Here is a 15,878-nt window from a genome sequence, read left to right as displayed (position 1 = left end):
GCCTGTATTGTTCACTTGGTGTATGCCACACATGCACTTGCCCACTTATCAAGAATATGTTGAAGGATGACTCATCTGATCATATCTTTTTTTTCACATCTCTGTAGACCAGTGCTTGTGGTTTTCACACAACTCAACTCTCAAATGTGCATTTGTCTTTCTTTGCTAAAAGGGGTTTATATAGCCTATTGCAACCCTACAATAATAATTCACTTTATGAAATGACAGATTGTGCTGAAAATTTAGAGGTCCACAGATAGTAATATTTCTCAGCCGATACCGATAAACGATTATTCAGAGTGATATCGGCCGATACGGATAACCGATAGTTCTGCCTTTTATGCCTTCTTATAAATTAATAATAATTCATTTAAAAGAATTCTGAAGGAAATGCAAATAAAAACTTTATTCTCTCCATTTCAACAAGTTGTTTCACAGTAACTGGTCTCATAAACAGAAAACACATTACTCACATTAACATTAACAGATGAACTCAATTCTGCAGATTAAAGTAAGATTTCTTAACTTATTGAATGTTATTAATTCATATCAACATTGACTGAATTCTAAAAAAAAAAAAAAACCTCCTGTTAGGCTCACATTCACTCTCCACAAACAAAAGCATTTCTACTTCATTGACATCAAACTGGTAATATATAATATCAACTTTTTATATATATATTAACATTAACTGGATATGAAATATACTACTCTACAAATATATTTTTCTGTGCAATATATAGCTTTTGTCAACTCATCTTCATTTAAATCTTTCAATGGTGTAATGGCCCTTTAATTCAGCACGAAGGCCAGCAGGCAGCATGGGGGAAAATTAAAAAAAAAAAAAATTATACAATTAGACTCACACCGAAATTCCCGCTTCACTGCTGCTTACTTCCGGTGTAAAATTTTAGCAGTGCAGAGATTAAAGAGCTTACAAGCTGTAGTCATCATTCCACACAAGAGACATCATCTTTACACACAGCACAAAATCGATGTGTTTTCCTGGCATCTTTTGATTGACAGGATATAATTGGCCCTGATTACTGGATCTTTTTAAATTAACGGCCAATGGCCCATAGTGTGAATAACTGTCTTTATACATCGGTGCATCTCTATGAAAGTTTCATCACATCCCGAATTTACATTCAGTCAGCTGAAGAACAGTTCCTGTTGTGCTTTTCCTTACATATCACACTAAAGCAGGAGGATCAGTCATACTTTTGACCACAATACACAAAATATCTAAATGCCTATTTTAATTTACTATCCTTAATTAACTCTTTTTCAAACTCTTTTCCGCTTGCCTTCTTGACCTGAAATAGAAGTCAACTGGGCTTGCTCAGAATTTTTATACATGCCCCATTGCATGGTAGGTATGTTAAGTGCTTAATAGTATCATGTCTGGAATGGAAGCATACAAAGTGTTATGTTTCTCCATGCATTCATCCAGGGGTTTTCCTTTCATTTGTCACCTGTCTGTATATAGTATATGTGTGTATGCTTCCTCCTTTATCCCATTTGGTAAGTTGACGCAGCATAACTACATCAAAATTCATAGGAGGACAGAGGCATAAAACAGAAAAAGCATGTTTTATGATAAACACTCTTTTCTGCAACTGTATTTGATCAATAAAGCATTGAACAAACAGACACTTCAATCAGCAGTAGAAAACTAGAAAAAGTTTTCACTTCAGTTTTCTTCTCCCTTATATTTTTTGGGGTAAAGTGGCTGAAAAAAATGACAAGAGTTCCTATCTCTCAAAAAATGGAAGCTGACTGAATGGGAAAAAGACATTAGGCAAAACTTTCATTTCACTACAGCATAATCTCCTCACAGAAGATTATGTCTTTAACATGAACATCAACTACTAATAATTTTTCCTGTGTTACAGACAATAACATGTTTATATATGTTTAAAAACAATACTAAATGTTTATTTTGTGGTGAGACCAAGAAAGCAGCATAATTTTCTTTAGATTGCATTAGATGACAGTTTGAATTATTGTCATTTATAAACAAAACTACTGTGCACAAACATGAAAGTAAGTAATTCCAACCGTAAATTAATATGGAATGTTTTATTTCCTGGACACCAAGAATCACATTAACTTAAGCCATTAGCTCCATGATCACATTGTTATTACACAGAGGACAACAAACACCTGTTGTCTAGCAAAATTTCAACCAATCACTGGCTATGTTAAGCATGATTCAACAAGTCATTGCACATTTTATATGTGTTGGAAAACCACCACCTTAGTGTCATATGGTTAAACATTACAGCAATTAGTGTTACTCAAAATGAGATCATAGAGGTCACGGTAACAAAGCGCATATAATACTGCACGTGCTGTTATATCCTACATCTGATTGGCAAATGTGAAGACTTTGTAAAAGCATTACCAACCACATGACAATCTCAAGGCAATCGCTCTCACTAGTCTCTGCATATTATTATAGTCACTAATCACATTAATGTTTCCAATGTGTTAGAACACTACTCTGCTTGAAGATATATAGATAAATCAGACAAATAGAGCAATTTCTTAGATTTTCCATTCATTATGCGCTAAAAACATAATTGAAAACTATACAACTGAATAATCGTTCTGTGTGGCAACACTGTTGTATTAAAGCAGTCTTACACTAAATCACAAACCCCTGACTTAAAAAAAGAATCACATCTCAACTTCAGCATATATTACAGCCACCTCCTAGATCACTCCTATCGAGGTTCCAATTCCACCATCTTCAATGCCTTGTTCTGTACCATTCATTGTCGGTCATTTGCACCAGCTCATTGACCACGTCCAGTAGATTGTACTGATGCTTCCTCAGCAGCTTCTGGTTTAGCAGCTTGTTACTGAATCCCATTTCTTGTAGCACAGCTATCAATGAGGCTTCTTTAGATGCTGGGTCTGCACTGGGCCGCTGAAGGGGAAAAACATGCCAAAGGTCATTCTCGAGAATGGTACAGACTGTACACAGACCCTGTTTGGGCAAAACAAATCTTCAACTGCAGGATGCTAAGAGAGAGTTCTTGGGAACTACTGAATTCTACTTTGAGATCTAAAGGCATTAATTATTTTGTCATTTGTGACATTTCATTGCTTATTTGTGGACATTTTCAGTTGGGTGTAAGAGTTAAAAAATAAAGTGAAAAGGTGTCAAATTGCTGTGAGTGTAAGTACCTGTGTGGAGCTGCTCTGGCCTGTGAACAGAGCTTTGTAAGCAGATGCTGCCACTGAGAGAGCCCCCTTCACCAGCCCTTCAGTGAGGCCACCATGACGCAGCCTGCAAGCAAAAACGACATTCATTCGCAAGGAGAAGTGGGCATCAAAACACACCCTTTCAAATAAATTAAAAAATAGAGAACACTAGCTTGTGGGCACAAAGGAAAGGAAATTGTGTTTGCACAGCCTGCAGGAAGAGCATGGGTCTAGAGCGACTTCCTTTTCATTGCCTTTTTTTAAACCTTAGTGACACGCATGGGTATGTTGTCAATCATTGAAACTAATCCAAGCTCAGGACTGGATTTAAAACTATTTCAACTATTTAGATGCACTAGATGTTTACTTACAAATGTATACACACCTGTATTTAAAAGCACTGCATGCAAAATTAATTCCTCACTAAAGAATATTATTTATAGTTTGAAAAATTCAGCTTGAGAACTAACTACTGTATCCAGTCAAGGACTCTTGAGGTGTGTCGTGTTGCAGACAACAAAATAGGATCAAGGTTCATATTTTTTATTGAACAAAGTGCATGTACCCATTCTGGCACTTTCTGTATGTGGCTCTACATGCAAAAGGCCACAGATATTCAAAGTTGAATTAAAGCTTTTCAGTTTTGTATATTCCTTACATTTTGCTGAAGAAAAAAAAAACTAACAAATACACCTGAAAGCATTTCAAATTAAGATGACCCTAAAAGTGGACTCTTTGAACTCAAGCAGGTATTTTTCAGAAAATTACATAAAAAAAACATTTTAATTATGACTATTTAGCTCTCAAAAATGACCTCTCAGCATGGTGATGGAGAACTTTAAGCCTTGTGGTTAGCAAATTCTTAACCTCCAACAGAAATGCACAGTGTAGCTTTAGGTGGTGAAGAATTTACCTGGGATCCTGAGAGCTGCAGGTCTCAAAGGCACTGGCAGGAGCCTCCAGATGTTTTGATCCTAATCCTGAGACAAATTAAAATGTCAATGTTTTTTGCAAACAGGGGTTACAAAAATGTAAAACGTTTTCCACATAATCTCCATTTCGCTCAAAGCAAGTGTTCCAGTGCATAATGAGTGTCTGGGTTCCTCTAGAAAAATTTTGCTTAAATTTCAAATTATTTTACACTTTGATTTAATATGATATGTTAGAAAATGCTTTCATTTGAAACAGATATCAATGGTTCTGTGGCAGTGGAGGCATGGTCAAGCGTCAGCTGCAGACGGACGGGAGCAGGTTAAACCGGCAGGTAACACATGATGATTCTCACCTATTTCTTCTTATCACCAGTATACTCATTTGTGTCTCTTTGTGCTTTCAGCGTCTCCCGTAACCACGGGGGGGTGGTGGTGGTGGTGGGGGGGGGGTTGGGGGTGAGGCTCATAAATACACAGCATGCTCTCTCATGCACTCGCTCTCTCTCTGGTTATGGGTGTCACTGAAAGCACTAAGACACACAAATAAGCAGACTGGTGGTAACAACACACGTGTGACAATCATCGCGCCAGTTCAACCTGCCTCATCTCTGTCCGCAGCTAAGACTCGATCACGCCCCCGCTGCCACAGGTTCCATTTTCAGAAAACACGCAGTTGACAGCAGGGGTCACTGTCAAGCACTTGAATTATTTACAGGTGTCATTACTTGTGCTTCTGTCAGACAACTGACCATTTGTTTTGTTCTCTGGTGGACATGATCTGTTCTGCTCGGATTCCAGTGTTCCAATCTCAGTCACAAAAGGTTGTATTGACCTAAAAATAATAATAATAATAATAATAATAATAATAATACAAATACAGAAATCAGTGTTCACATACTTACATTTGATTTAAGTTAATGGAAAGTTTATGGTGCACAGGGTTCTGACCTGTGTGTGCGGAGAACTGGGGGTGGTGACAGGGAGACAGGTGTAGGTGCCACTTCAGGAATGAGCGGAGGAGTGTTCAATATCTGAGAGGTGCATAGCAACCTGTTTACACTGTTTTGCATAAAGGTTGTTGGTTCCACTGTCTCCCTCTCTGCAGTGGTCTGGTCCTGTACTCTCTCAGGCTCTGCGCAAAAGGCATTTCCCACCTGGGACACAGCTGAGCTGTACAGAGAATCTCCCAGGGGTTTGGAGGTATCAAAGCAGTCAGGCAAGACAACAAGGTATTCTTCTGAAGAGGCTGAGGACGCCTGGCTGCTCACCTCATCCCACTCTCCTGCCTCTTCCTCTTTATCCTGATCCTCCTCCTTCACTTCCTCCTCCTCCAGAGCAGCAGGGTCAGTGTACAGGTTCTCATTTGAGCCAATGAACATTTCTGAAAAAACTGCATATTTATAAAGAGTACATCAATTAACTACATAATACAACATAAGCACTAAAAAGAAGAATGAAGCAATTCATAAGAACGAGTGGCTCTAAATTTTGATACAATTAGTCATTAATTTTATTTATTTCAGAAAAAAAAATAAATCTGATCTCCCACTGTGAAATGAAATAGCTTTTCACCTGGGATATCAGGCTGTTCAAGTATAATGGGTGGTTGGGCTGGGGGTGGAGCTTCTGGCCTCTTAATGATTGGCAGGAGGGGCCTGTCAATCTTCTCAATCAAGGACCTCTCTTTAAACGGGGTGGGGTCATGATCTGCAAAAAAGTCAGATAGACAGATGTTTTTCTATTTTAGCTACTGAGCAGATATTAGGGAGGAAGAGAAACATCTTTTTCTGTAATGGAATATAACATGCACAGGTGCCCTCACGCTCAGGCCTGCTGTGGTTGGCTCGAACCCGTCGTGGTTTGTGCTCAGGCTCTTCCTCCAGCGTGAGGGACCTAATTACAGTCTCACAGACAAACTGAGTCCCGCTGATGTCATCATCACCTTCATCATGGACATGAAGATCCACATTCTCAGAGTGTCTCTGAGGCTGCACAACTAACAAGCACACAAGAATGTGTCCTGTTTAATGTTTAACATTAAACTTATGTGAAGGCAGAGAATAATATTAAGACCTTAGTCATATAACATTCTATTAGGCATTTTTCCTCCAAAAGTAAGTTATCATGAGTTACTGTTTACTAGTAATGCTCATTATTTACACGGTAGCGAAGATATGTGAGAGGTGTCACACCAAAATACTGCTTGTAAGTATAAAGAATATCTAAATATATTATTTGCATCACTTTATTCACCTTATTGAGGGTTGAAACCTGGCTCTTTATTTTAATATCTCAGAATCATGAGATAGAACATTATAATTCCAAGGTTAGGTTGAACCTTTCATATGTTGAATGATGACCTCTTGTGGACTAAAACAAAGCTACCAGAAAACAAATTTACCTTCCCTTTACTTTCCAGAGTCACTTTTTAATACTGTGCCATTCTTACCTTGGAGTTTTTTCATGCCCGTGTGCTCTGCATTCTCTTTGACTAAGCCCAATCCATGCTTGCCAAATGTAGGTCCGTAATGTGGCACTGGGGACATGCATGGAGTCATATCTATATAAGCAAAAATGAAACAAAAATGTAATAATAATAATAATAATAATAATAATCAAACAGCTGCCTGTCATAGCCACCATTTTACCCCACAGTGAAATGATAATGTAAAACATACCAGCTGGAGTGTTAGCTGGGACCTTCTCCAACTCTTGGACAATATTTATATCCAGCAACTCAAAGGAGAGCAAATCCTTTAATAAAAGAAAAGCTGTTCATTACAGCCATAGGTTATAATGACAGCAAATGGCTTTATTCGTGTTCACATACCTGTGCAGTGAGCAGGTCCACAGAGGGAATGTAGTACTCTCTCTTGCTGCTGGAGGACCCCCGGGTGTCATCTCTTGAGCCAGTCCAGCACATCACATCCATTCCTAGAACACTGTGTTTATTCATCTGTATAGCAAAATAAAATACTTAACAATAACGACCTAATTACATACATTGACAACATTTTTGGATAAAACTATTTCAGTTACCAACAAGTCAAAGACACAATTATTCCTTGTGGATTTCTAAAAACAAGAACAATTCTATAATCTAAAAACAAACATCTACTGCTAGTAGTGTGACAAGACATTAAGTGCACTTGCCTTCTGTTACCTCCTGTTGATTAAATATAGTGTCATACAATAATAAAGATATTGTCTATTCAATTAGTAAATTACTTCAACTTGAAAGAAAATTCAGGAAGATCACTCATTACAGTGTCAACATACAGTGGGGTCCAAACGTATGCGACCACACTGAAAATCTGGGACCTTTTCCCCCCCATTTAAAATTGGAAATAAAGAGAGGGTTTTAGAATTGAGAAATATTTAAACCAAAGAAAGTAAATGTTCAATATCTGAATATTGAATATTTAAGATTCTGCACTATTTCTAGGTCCCTATTTAAATGTAAGCAAATTTGTGATCTTGACCATGTTAACTGCTTTGTACAAAAAGTCAGATTTTCCTCATGCCCAATCTCTTCTATTGAAGCCTGCGTTCAGATGACACTCTGATGGAATTGATCTAAAAGAAAACATAATGTTTTATATTAAATTAGAAAAGAATGCAAAATAGAAGCATTTTCACTAGTAGTCTCAGACTTTTGGATCCCACTGTAGTTTTTCATTAAGTTAATCAGAAAGAGATGCAGTACTCACAAATGCTTTGCTGGAGTGAGAGTTGAGTTTCTGGCCTGAGCTGGGGACTACTACGATGCTGCACCACACTCGGGGGCCAAACTGCACACCGCAGTGTGCCAGGCGCCAGTGGGAGGTGTAGGTGCCCTCTAGCATGGGCGCCACAAATGCCACACTCACCATACCAACCTGGCCTGGCTTGAGGAAAGGCACCGCCACCTCCTTCTGCTCCTGTGACTCCAAGGCCAGGTTTCCCCACATGAACTTCAGCTATTGAGACAAATACACATGGCCGACGTGCAAGCAAGGCAACACAAACAAAACTCATACATGAACGAGTGGTGATTTGCACCACTCTTTGGCTACAATATGAAAAATGCATGGTTATTATTTTACTGAATGTACATACTCCATTGTTATAATACCTTTGTGTCAGAAGTCCAGCCGATGTTGCCAGTATTCCTCATCTTCCAGTACTTGATGAACTTGGTGCCAGGCTCCAGACATGTTCCGTCTGGTAGATTCTCATCCAGAAACAAGGCTGTCATTGTGGGCACCAAGGTGGAGCAGGAGACCTTGGGACCCCTGGTTTGAGTGTACAGAGCATTGTGAGTACAGCTTTGACTCAGTTTCTGTCTTTTTCTTGAAGCTCAAAGCAAAAAAGTTTTTTTTCCCTAAAAAAACGATGCAATACAATAAAGGCAGCGGGTGCATTTGAGGTAGTTCCATCCACTTGCCAGCGATAAACGCAACTATAACAGACAATGAGATAATCTTGATAAAGACTGTTCTAGGCTGGGGAGGTAGATCACCCAGCCCTGAGCCCTCTCACTATGGCCCTTACTCTGGACTGGAGGCCTGAGGCTCTGGGCCTGGGGCTGCAGCTGCACCAGGAGCAGGAGCAGGGGCAGGAGCAGGGCCAAGACCTGAGCTGCTAGTGCCATTGGTGGCTCCACTCCACAGCAGTCCTCTCTTCTCCAACCGCAGCTTCTTCTTAATCTCCTTAACTTCGGCCTTCAGCTGCCTCCGCTCAGCTTTCAGACGCTGGCGCTCAGCCTTGCGGACAGTCCTGTCTCCACGCCGCAAGAACCTGAGAGAACAAAGCACAAACATCATCAGCCAAAATCAATCATAGTTCATATCAATACTCACATGAGGACTGTAAGGATATACCTTCACAATATATTCTTTTTTTTTTTTTTTATTACTAAACCCTGACAGGACTACAGGAAATCACTATCTTGTTAAGTAATGTCCTATTTGAGCAGTTCACATAAACTTGCCTGGGCTCTGGAGTTACTCCCCGTTCTGGGACAGACAAGGGGGTCCTCGTTCTCTTCAAGTTGTGGCTGGGGTCATGTTTGTGACTGCACGGCTCGCACAAGATGCAAGAGGGACACACACTGAACAAATGAACAAAAACTGGTCTTTTATTCTACTCAAAGTAAGTGACATTTTAAATGACAAGAAACGCAGTCCTGACTTTGACAAAAAATTTGAGAGAAGGCTTGATACACTCTCGCACCTGCAGTGGTATCCTCCTCCAGTGGCTGGTCCCTTGCAGCTGCTGCAGTTAGGTATCGAGGTCCTCTGTGTTGTGGAACTGACTACAGCCATCTGAGTCCCAGAGGTTCTGGGCTCTTCTGGGGGATCAGAGGCTCTGTGTGTACAGCACTGGCCAGAAAATTCACTACACATCTTGTCTACAACCTCCCTCACTACCTGATCTTTGAACTGGAAAAATAGGGAAAATAAAATGTAACTTAATTAATTAACATTATTAACTTTACAGTTGTAATGTAAGGGAAGATAAATCATTCCATAGATTTTGGATAATGACATCATATCCACATGAAAAGACATAAATTAAATAAAGTGTACATACTCTGTCCATGTAAGATTTGAACCATGCAGGGACAGGCTCTTCTTCAACTTTATTCACTTTATTTTCTTTCACAACCACCTACAAATAAAAATAACCACTATCAGTGTATTTAAAAACAATTGGAATTGTCATATTAAGCTTTACAATAGGGCAGCCATGATCAATCAACAAACCAACAATAACAAAATCACAGTACATTATAGAATAATTACAGATTATGTATTAGGATTATGTGAGGATTAGAAAGAAAAAACAGGACAAGATGGGTTAATAAAAGTTAAAAATAGAGAAACTGTTCACATTAATTTTCCTCATTTATATATGAGCTTGTTTTCAGTAGAAATCATAAGTTCTTACTGAGTCCCGCTCAGGGGTCACCTGCGTCTCCTTGTCTGCCATTTTCACTCTGGCACGATATGGTGGTGCTGGTCTGGGATCAATTCTGTGTTCTTTAACTTCAGCTTTAACAGGTCCACCCTCAGCCTGACCTTTCATCTTATACACATTCATGTGTAGCTGGTTGGCTTGCTTGAAAGCACTCTAAATGGAATATAGGTATGTTTAATTTAATAAGATTTATTTGACACAGAAAATTTATCAAACTGAAGCTTCAATGATCTACAATAATCTAAACTGATCCCTTTTATATTTAAGAAAGGAAATGCAACAAGATGAAACATGTTTTTACCTTCAAAGCTTCTGCATACTCATCTGATGAAAAACATGGCAAAGTGTTAGCATAAATCTTTCTTAGCATATTGAATATTTACAGTGATCCCGGAAAAACATACAGACCAGATATAATCACATACCTTGGCTGTTTATGGATATCTGTCAAATTAAGTGTACAAGAATATTAAGAGAAAATACATTCCAGTGTCATAGTAACTGCTGCTTTTTTAATGAATTATATTACTATCAACTTGATCATAATTCGTGTGGATCGTAAAATGTGACTGAAACACCTAGACTAATGCTTACCTCTTCATTGTCCTCGTCAAAATATTTTGCTTGAAAATGACATAAGCCGAAAGTAGTTTTAATCTAAGGGTAATAAGAAAGAATTGTGAGGGTGAGCCAAAGTAAGTAAACAACCAGCACCACTTAAGCGACCTTGAACTTTGGAAAGACGCTATAAACAGAAAAGAAGACAACAAATACCTGTATATTATTATAGTAGTAGTATTATATAAACGCGTAACATTTAGACTAAAAGCTAGAAAACAATCCCAGTTACTGTGATTCACGCTTATGTAGTCATCAGACAAGTGTGACTCAGACCAGATGACAATAATAACACAGGCGCCTTCACGTGGAAAAAAATTTTAATTGTTACTTTACATTATCAATTGAACACCTGACAATTTATCTATGTTTTCACGCAAAGTTAGCAGGCGAACACTGGTCTGTTTATGTAGGCCTCGGTCTTGGCCTTCTGAGACAGTGACTGTATCCAAACCTGCATACTACAATACTAAATAGTCCGTCAAAATAGTACGCCATCTATGATGGCACACTATTCTAATATACTATGTAGGACGGTAGTAGGCGCTTTCGGATACGGTCCCAGATACGCAGTCGAGCACAAACAGTGCGTTTTTGAAGGCAGCTTACCCAGGCCTCTACTGTCTCCCACTGCGCTTTGTCTGTATCCACAACGGGAAACTTCTTCACGCTTCCACGGAAATTCACTTTGACGGTAACTGGGTGATTCATGATGGTTAGTCAGAATTACACAAGATATCCAATTTGTGATTACAACTATTTAATTTAACATGGTAAAGCCAACATTACATTCGGCCCTTTCCGTCTAGTCGCTCTCTTGTTGTTTACATCGTTTAACATGTACACTCCCCCGTGCACACGTAACAGGAAATATGTCATTCCTGCCTTACGTTTTTCTTTTGGTTTATTATATGCGAAAGTGAACGATAAGAGGGAGAAAACTACATTTTAAAATAACGTTATAACGTCATGTACATATCATTAGTAGATGTTTCTGGCATGTCATTACGTGAAATTCTACTTATTGCAAAAGAAAGACATTGATTTGCGCATGCGTAGAATGTGGATCGTCATCGCGTCGCTTATTTTCAACGTCATCTTCCAGCGCGTGCGTTACCTTGTGGCTGACAGTCAGCAGTAAGCCACACGGTTAGTTAATGCTGTTAAGACAATCTGTAGCTTTTCTCAGTTATTGATTGCAAAAGAAAAAATGTCTTCACTTTTAAAGGTGGACAATGAAATCAAGTCAAAGGTAAGCTGGTCAGGTTCAATTGTTAGTATATCTTAGGTGGAATCATTAAGCTAGATATTATCGATTGTTAGCAGGCTAACATATTGTAGCTGGGAAAGCCAGTGAGCGTGTCATACATCCAGAGAGCTAAGGCTAATTAGCTAAATTTCCCGCCGGCCATCACCGATAATTCTTCAATTACAATGTATTTTTCTCGATTGCTGTTTGGTCGTATTTGGACCCGTGGGTCTTATCGCACACGTGAGTTAATGTGTGAATCATTCTGTTGTGAATGAAACTGTAGAATGCACTGCCCATCTGTTGTTCATTAGCCGGCTAGCCGCGTTGCTTTACAAAGTCGTACCGTTACTCACTCTCGTGTCTGCGACAAAACCGATTTATCTAACGAGTCATACAGCTGTGTTTGGTAATCAGTCAAAGAACACTAGATACTCTGAGCTCTTTCTCTACGTGTTAAACCACCAAGCAGGTAAAGCCTTCCAGTTCAGACAAAACACAAACTGATTTTAACCAGTTGTCAGTTTAACCGCTATTATGTTTAATTTGATCAACTTGTAGTTAACGTTTTGTGTTTCCACTATAGGTTGATGTTTTCAGGGAACGAATCACATCAGAGGTAAGTTACACATCTTAGGAATAACAAGGAAAAATTTCTTTTGGTTGCTTCTGACGCTTAATTGTTTCTAAATTTAGGCAGAAGATCTGGTGGCAAATTTCTTCCCTAAGAAATTATTAGAATTGGACCAGTTTCTGAAGGCAAGAGATTATTTATTTCCAAGTAAAACTTTTTCCCATAATCGAAATAAAATTTGTGGTTAATTCTATAGATCACTGTTTAATTATATTAACAATAATCATTTATTTTCAGGACCCTGTAATAAATATCCGTGAACTGAAAGAAATCCATTCTGAGATCAACTTGGCTGTACCAGACCCAATTCTGCTTTCAGACATCCATGATGGACTTGAGGGAGTAAGTGATTTATTTTATCAAATTTCATTCACTTTTTTTTTTTTTTTTAAACATTTAATGTTAAGACTAAGCACGGTGCTTAGTATATCTGTGAACTTGTATAGGCAGCAATTAACCAGTCATTGTTCCGTTAACAGCAAAATGCCAAGAAGAGAAAGCTTGAAGATGGTACAGGAGATGACAAAGGTGAGTTCTGCAGTGCATAAGCTTAATGGCTTTTTTGTAAAAGTCTCTTGGAAGTCATGCAGTCTCCTTTTCCCATATGTAGTTGGTGGGACCAAGGTGTATATAATGCCTGGTGGAATGATGAAAAGCAATGGCAAGTTGGTGGACCTGATCGAGAGGGTTAAGCCTGAGATCAGAACCCTCATAGAGAAATGTAACACTGTAGGTCCATGTTCTCATCATCAGCAGACATCATAATAACATGTTGATGGAACAGAACATCTTGTGTAATTCTATTTGTATGTTATTTGTGTATGTTTTAGGTCAAGATGTGGGTGCAGTTGTTGATTCCAAGAATAGAAGATGGTAACAATTTTGGTGTTTCAATCCAGGTATAATGAAATATTTTTATTGTCCTGTTATGCACCATGGAGTAGCTCAGCAGTACTAGAGTGGAAATGACCTATAATGTAATTCAGTTCTATTAATGAAACTACTTTATTATTAATCATAACAAAGTGTAGATTGTGTGATTGTGGTATGTGCAGGCATTACATGTTATTTACTAAACCCTTTGCATAATAGGCTTTATGTATTAAGTTTTGAATATTGAAAGGATTATTACTGACTGGCTGGCATAACTACATACAGGAGGAGACTGTGGCTGAGCTCAGAACAGTAGAGGGAGAGGCAGCCTCTTATCTGGACCAGATATCCAGGTACTGCCCTTATCTTATTCTGGGGGGTTTTTTTTTTTGGACATAATTTCTTTAAGTCACCAAAACAGAAAATTCGATTCATGATGCTTGTAGGTACTAACTTATATTTTGATGTTACTGAACATCTTCAGTGCATTCTGTCTATTTACTGGAGTCAGTTGGAATCCGTAGTTGAGGTTAAATTCCTTCTAATCAAGTAATACCTTTTATGATTGTGGATTATGATTCACTGCAAAAAATAAATAAATAAATAATTTTACAATAATCTTACACCATGTGACCGGTTAATGATAAATAGACCCATAGATCTAGTCAATAAGTGTGTGGAATAAAATCTTGTACATCCAATGGCTGTTAATTCTGTCTTTCTAGCCTCTGTTTCTAAGGACGCCACACAAACGTTAATGTTACATGATTGACAAGCAACAAAAACACCTGTTTGCTTCCATGTGCATACAAAGATGTGAGAAAGTTACAGTTTCACCTGTGAAAATGTGTAAATAGATGGGTAACTTTAATTATTGTGTCGCTGCACATTATCGCATGGTAGTCTTTGTTATATACAGTAGAATTTTTTTATTTTATTTTTATTTTTTTTGTAAATGAATCTAGCGTCGTCTTTTGGATACATTTCCCCAACTGTTCATTGCTGATAATTATTTATAGTTTTTGAAAATCATCTTGATCATTGTTTTTTCGATTGCAGAAATTAACACAATCAAGCAAACGCTGCAATATTTGGAGGGGCTTGCAAATTTTCAAAATTCCCACAGATGTTCGGAAGATTTGGGCCTTGAAGCATCATGTGACATCACATTCAGTTAAAGCCCACTTCGATTCACATGCATCGAACATGAATGCAACTAAAAGGTCTCCTTTACCAAGCATCTTTGTAAAAGACAATGCAAAACAATTTAAGAAAAGTAGTTTTCCGCAAAAAAAAAGTTGCAAGTAAATCGAGAATTTTGGGCCAAAACAATCACAAAAAAAACTGAAATCCTGTATGGACTGAATTTTGGTGTAGCATATATGAGCTGTTGTCTGAGGTCATTTGAGACGTACCCTGGACAGTTTTCATAGAGGGATTGTGACACAGATCTTCATGATTTGGCTGACCGTCCAGTCCAGCTAACATGACAACTGTAATTGTGGCAATTGCTATTCTTTTTTTTTTTTTTTTTCCCATCCAAGTAATGTCATTATCATTGGTAACATCAAGTTCCAAATGTTACCAAGGTGAATGTTTCATATGAGGAAGAAAAATATGTGCTGTCACTGAAGAGGGGAGATGGAGATCTATAAGGACAGGGGTCTTTTTATCTTGGATGGATCATGTGATAGCTTGTTGTAAAGATAAATGGCTGGTGGTGTTTTCTTACTCTATTTTGTATTATCCATGGAGGCAGAACAGGGTACCCGCTAGATGTTTTACCTGATTTATTTTTTATTATTATTATTTATTTTTCAAACTGAATTTTTGCAATAATGCAAACTTCCCTAGTTGATGAACTTTTAATACTTGAAAAATTTCCAATATCTTTGGCATGTTGTTGCATTTAATTTCCTGGATTTTTTTTTTCTTTCAAGTATTAGGACTTCTGGAGATAACATCTAGATGAGCACAGTCACTTTTTATGTGCTCCACACTATTTCTCTAAAATCAAACCTTGTGTTGTAATCAAGCCATGAATTTTTAAGTGTTCTGGTCATTTCAGTCAAATATTTTGAGGTTTTTTTTTCTGAATTGTGTATTTTAGTCACAGTTAAAGATTGAATTGAACAGTCTGTGTCTTTTTGCTCTCTTTCTTCTATGCAGATACTACATCACAAGAGCAAAGCTAGTTTCCAAAATAGCAAAATATCCACATGTGGTAAGTTGTGTGTGTGTGTGTGTGTGTGTGTGTGTGTGTGTGTGTGTGTGTGTGTGTATGTATATATGTATATATATATATATATATATATATATATATATATATATATATATATATATATATATATATATATATATATATATATATATATATATAAATAAATTTATTTATTTT

The 15,878-nt window shown here is 37.8% G+C and overlaps 2 protein-coding genes across 3 annotated transcripts in view; one reads left to right on the top strand and one right to left on the bottom strand.

Moving 5' to 3' along the window:
* Positions 1 to 391: 391 nt before the first annotated feature.
* nbr1a (NBR1 autophagy cargo receptor a) lies at positions 392 to 11,694 on the bottom strand. 2 transcript variants are annotated; one of them, XM_053639876.1, is made up of 21 exons: positions 11,334 to 11,694; positions 10,701 to 10,763; positions 10,532 to 10,550; positions 10,408 to 10,430; positions 10,077 to 10,259; positions 9,720 to 9,797; positions 9,360 to 9,568; positions 9,118 to 9,237; positions 8,679 to 8,924; positions 8,260 to 8,419; positions 7,856 to 8,104; positions 6,976 to 7,101; positions 6,824 to 6,899; positions 6,595 to 6,705; positions 5,968 to 6,141; positions 5,718 to 5,852; positions 5,094 to 5,535; positions 4,895 to 4,977; positions 4,127 to 4,193; positions 3,196 to 3,298; positions 392 to 2,935 (listed from the first exon to the last, which is right to left on the bottom strand). In XM_053639876.1, the coding sequence occupies exons 1-21, from the start codon at positions 11,433 to 11,435 to the stop codon at positions 2,756 to 2,758; spliced, it is 2,949 nt and encodes a 982-aa protein (XP_053495851.1). In that variant the 5' UTR covers positions 11,436 to 11,694; the 3' UTR covers positions 392 to 2,755. The 2 variants fall into 2 exon arrangements, with proteins under 2 accessions (XP_053495851.1, XP_053495852.1); XM_053639877.1 differs by lacking the exon at positions 10,532 to 10,550 and having other exon boundaries at positions 11,334 to 11,348.
* A 158-nt stretch (positions 11,695 to 11,852) lies between these two features.
* The window catches only part of psme3 (proteasome activator subunit 3), a 5,291-nt gene continuing 1,265 nt past the window's right edge, over positions 11,853 to 15,878 (top strand). The window contains exons 1-9 of the mRNA XM_053639878.1: positions 11,853 to 11,976; positions 12,560 to 12,592; positions 12,670 to 12,732; positions 12,845 to 12,949; positions 13,087 to 13,135; positions 13,218 to 13,336; positions 13,438 to 13,506; positions 13,766 to 13,833; positions 15,650 to 15,704. Coding sequence (XP_053495853.1) covers positions 11,935 to 11,976; positions 12,560 to 12,592; positions 12,670 to 12,732; positions 12,845 to 12,949; positions 13,087 to 13,135; positions 13,218 to 13,336; positions 13,438 to 13,506; positions 13,766 to 13,833; positions 15,650 to 15,704 — 603 coding nt within the window. The 5' untranslated portion in view covers positions 11,853 to 11,934. The remainder of the gene's footprint in view (positions 11,977 to 12,559; positions 12,593 to 12,669; positions 12,733 to 12,844; positions 12,950 to 13,086; positions 13,136 to 13,217; positions 13,337 to 13,437; positions 13,507 to 13,765; positions 13,834 to 15,649; positions 15,705 to 15,878) is intronic.

This window comes from Ictalurus furcatus, chromosome 13, assembly GCF_023375685.1.
Source record: "Ictalurus furcatus strain D&B chromosome 13, Billie_1.0, whole genome shotgun sequence".
Classification (NCBI taxonomy): Eukaryota; Metazoa; Chordata; class Actinopteri; order Siluriformes; family Ictaluridae; genus Ictalurus; species Ictalurus furcatus.
The sequence above is the reverse complement of the archived record's forward strand: the minus strand, read 5'-3'. Positions and strand labels throughout refer to the sequence as shown.

Bases quoted from the DNA above. Each gene is read 5' to 3' on its own strand.
- nbr1a (XM_053639876.1), bottom strand. From the start codon at position 11,435: ATGAATCACCCAGTTACCGTCAAAGTGAATTTCCGTGGAAGCGTGAAG. The intron at 9,238-9,359 runs GTGCGAGAGTGT...TCATTTGTTCAG, and splicing joins GGAGGAGGATACCACTGCAG to TGTGTGTCCCTCTTGCATCT. The intron at 6,900-6,975 runs GTATGTGAACAC...CTTTTATTAAAG, and splicing joins TGGACCTGCTCACTGCACAG to GATTTGCTCTCCTTTGAGTT.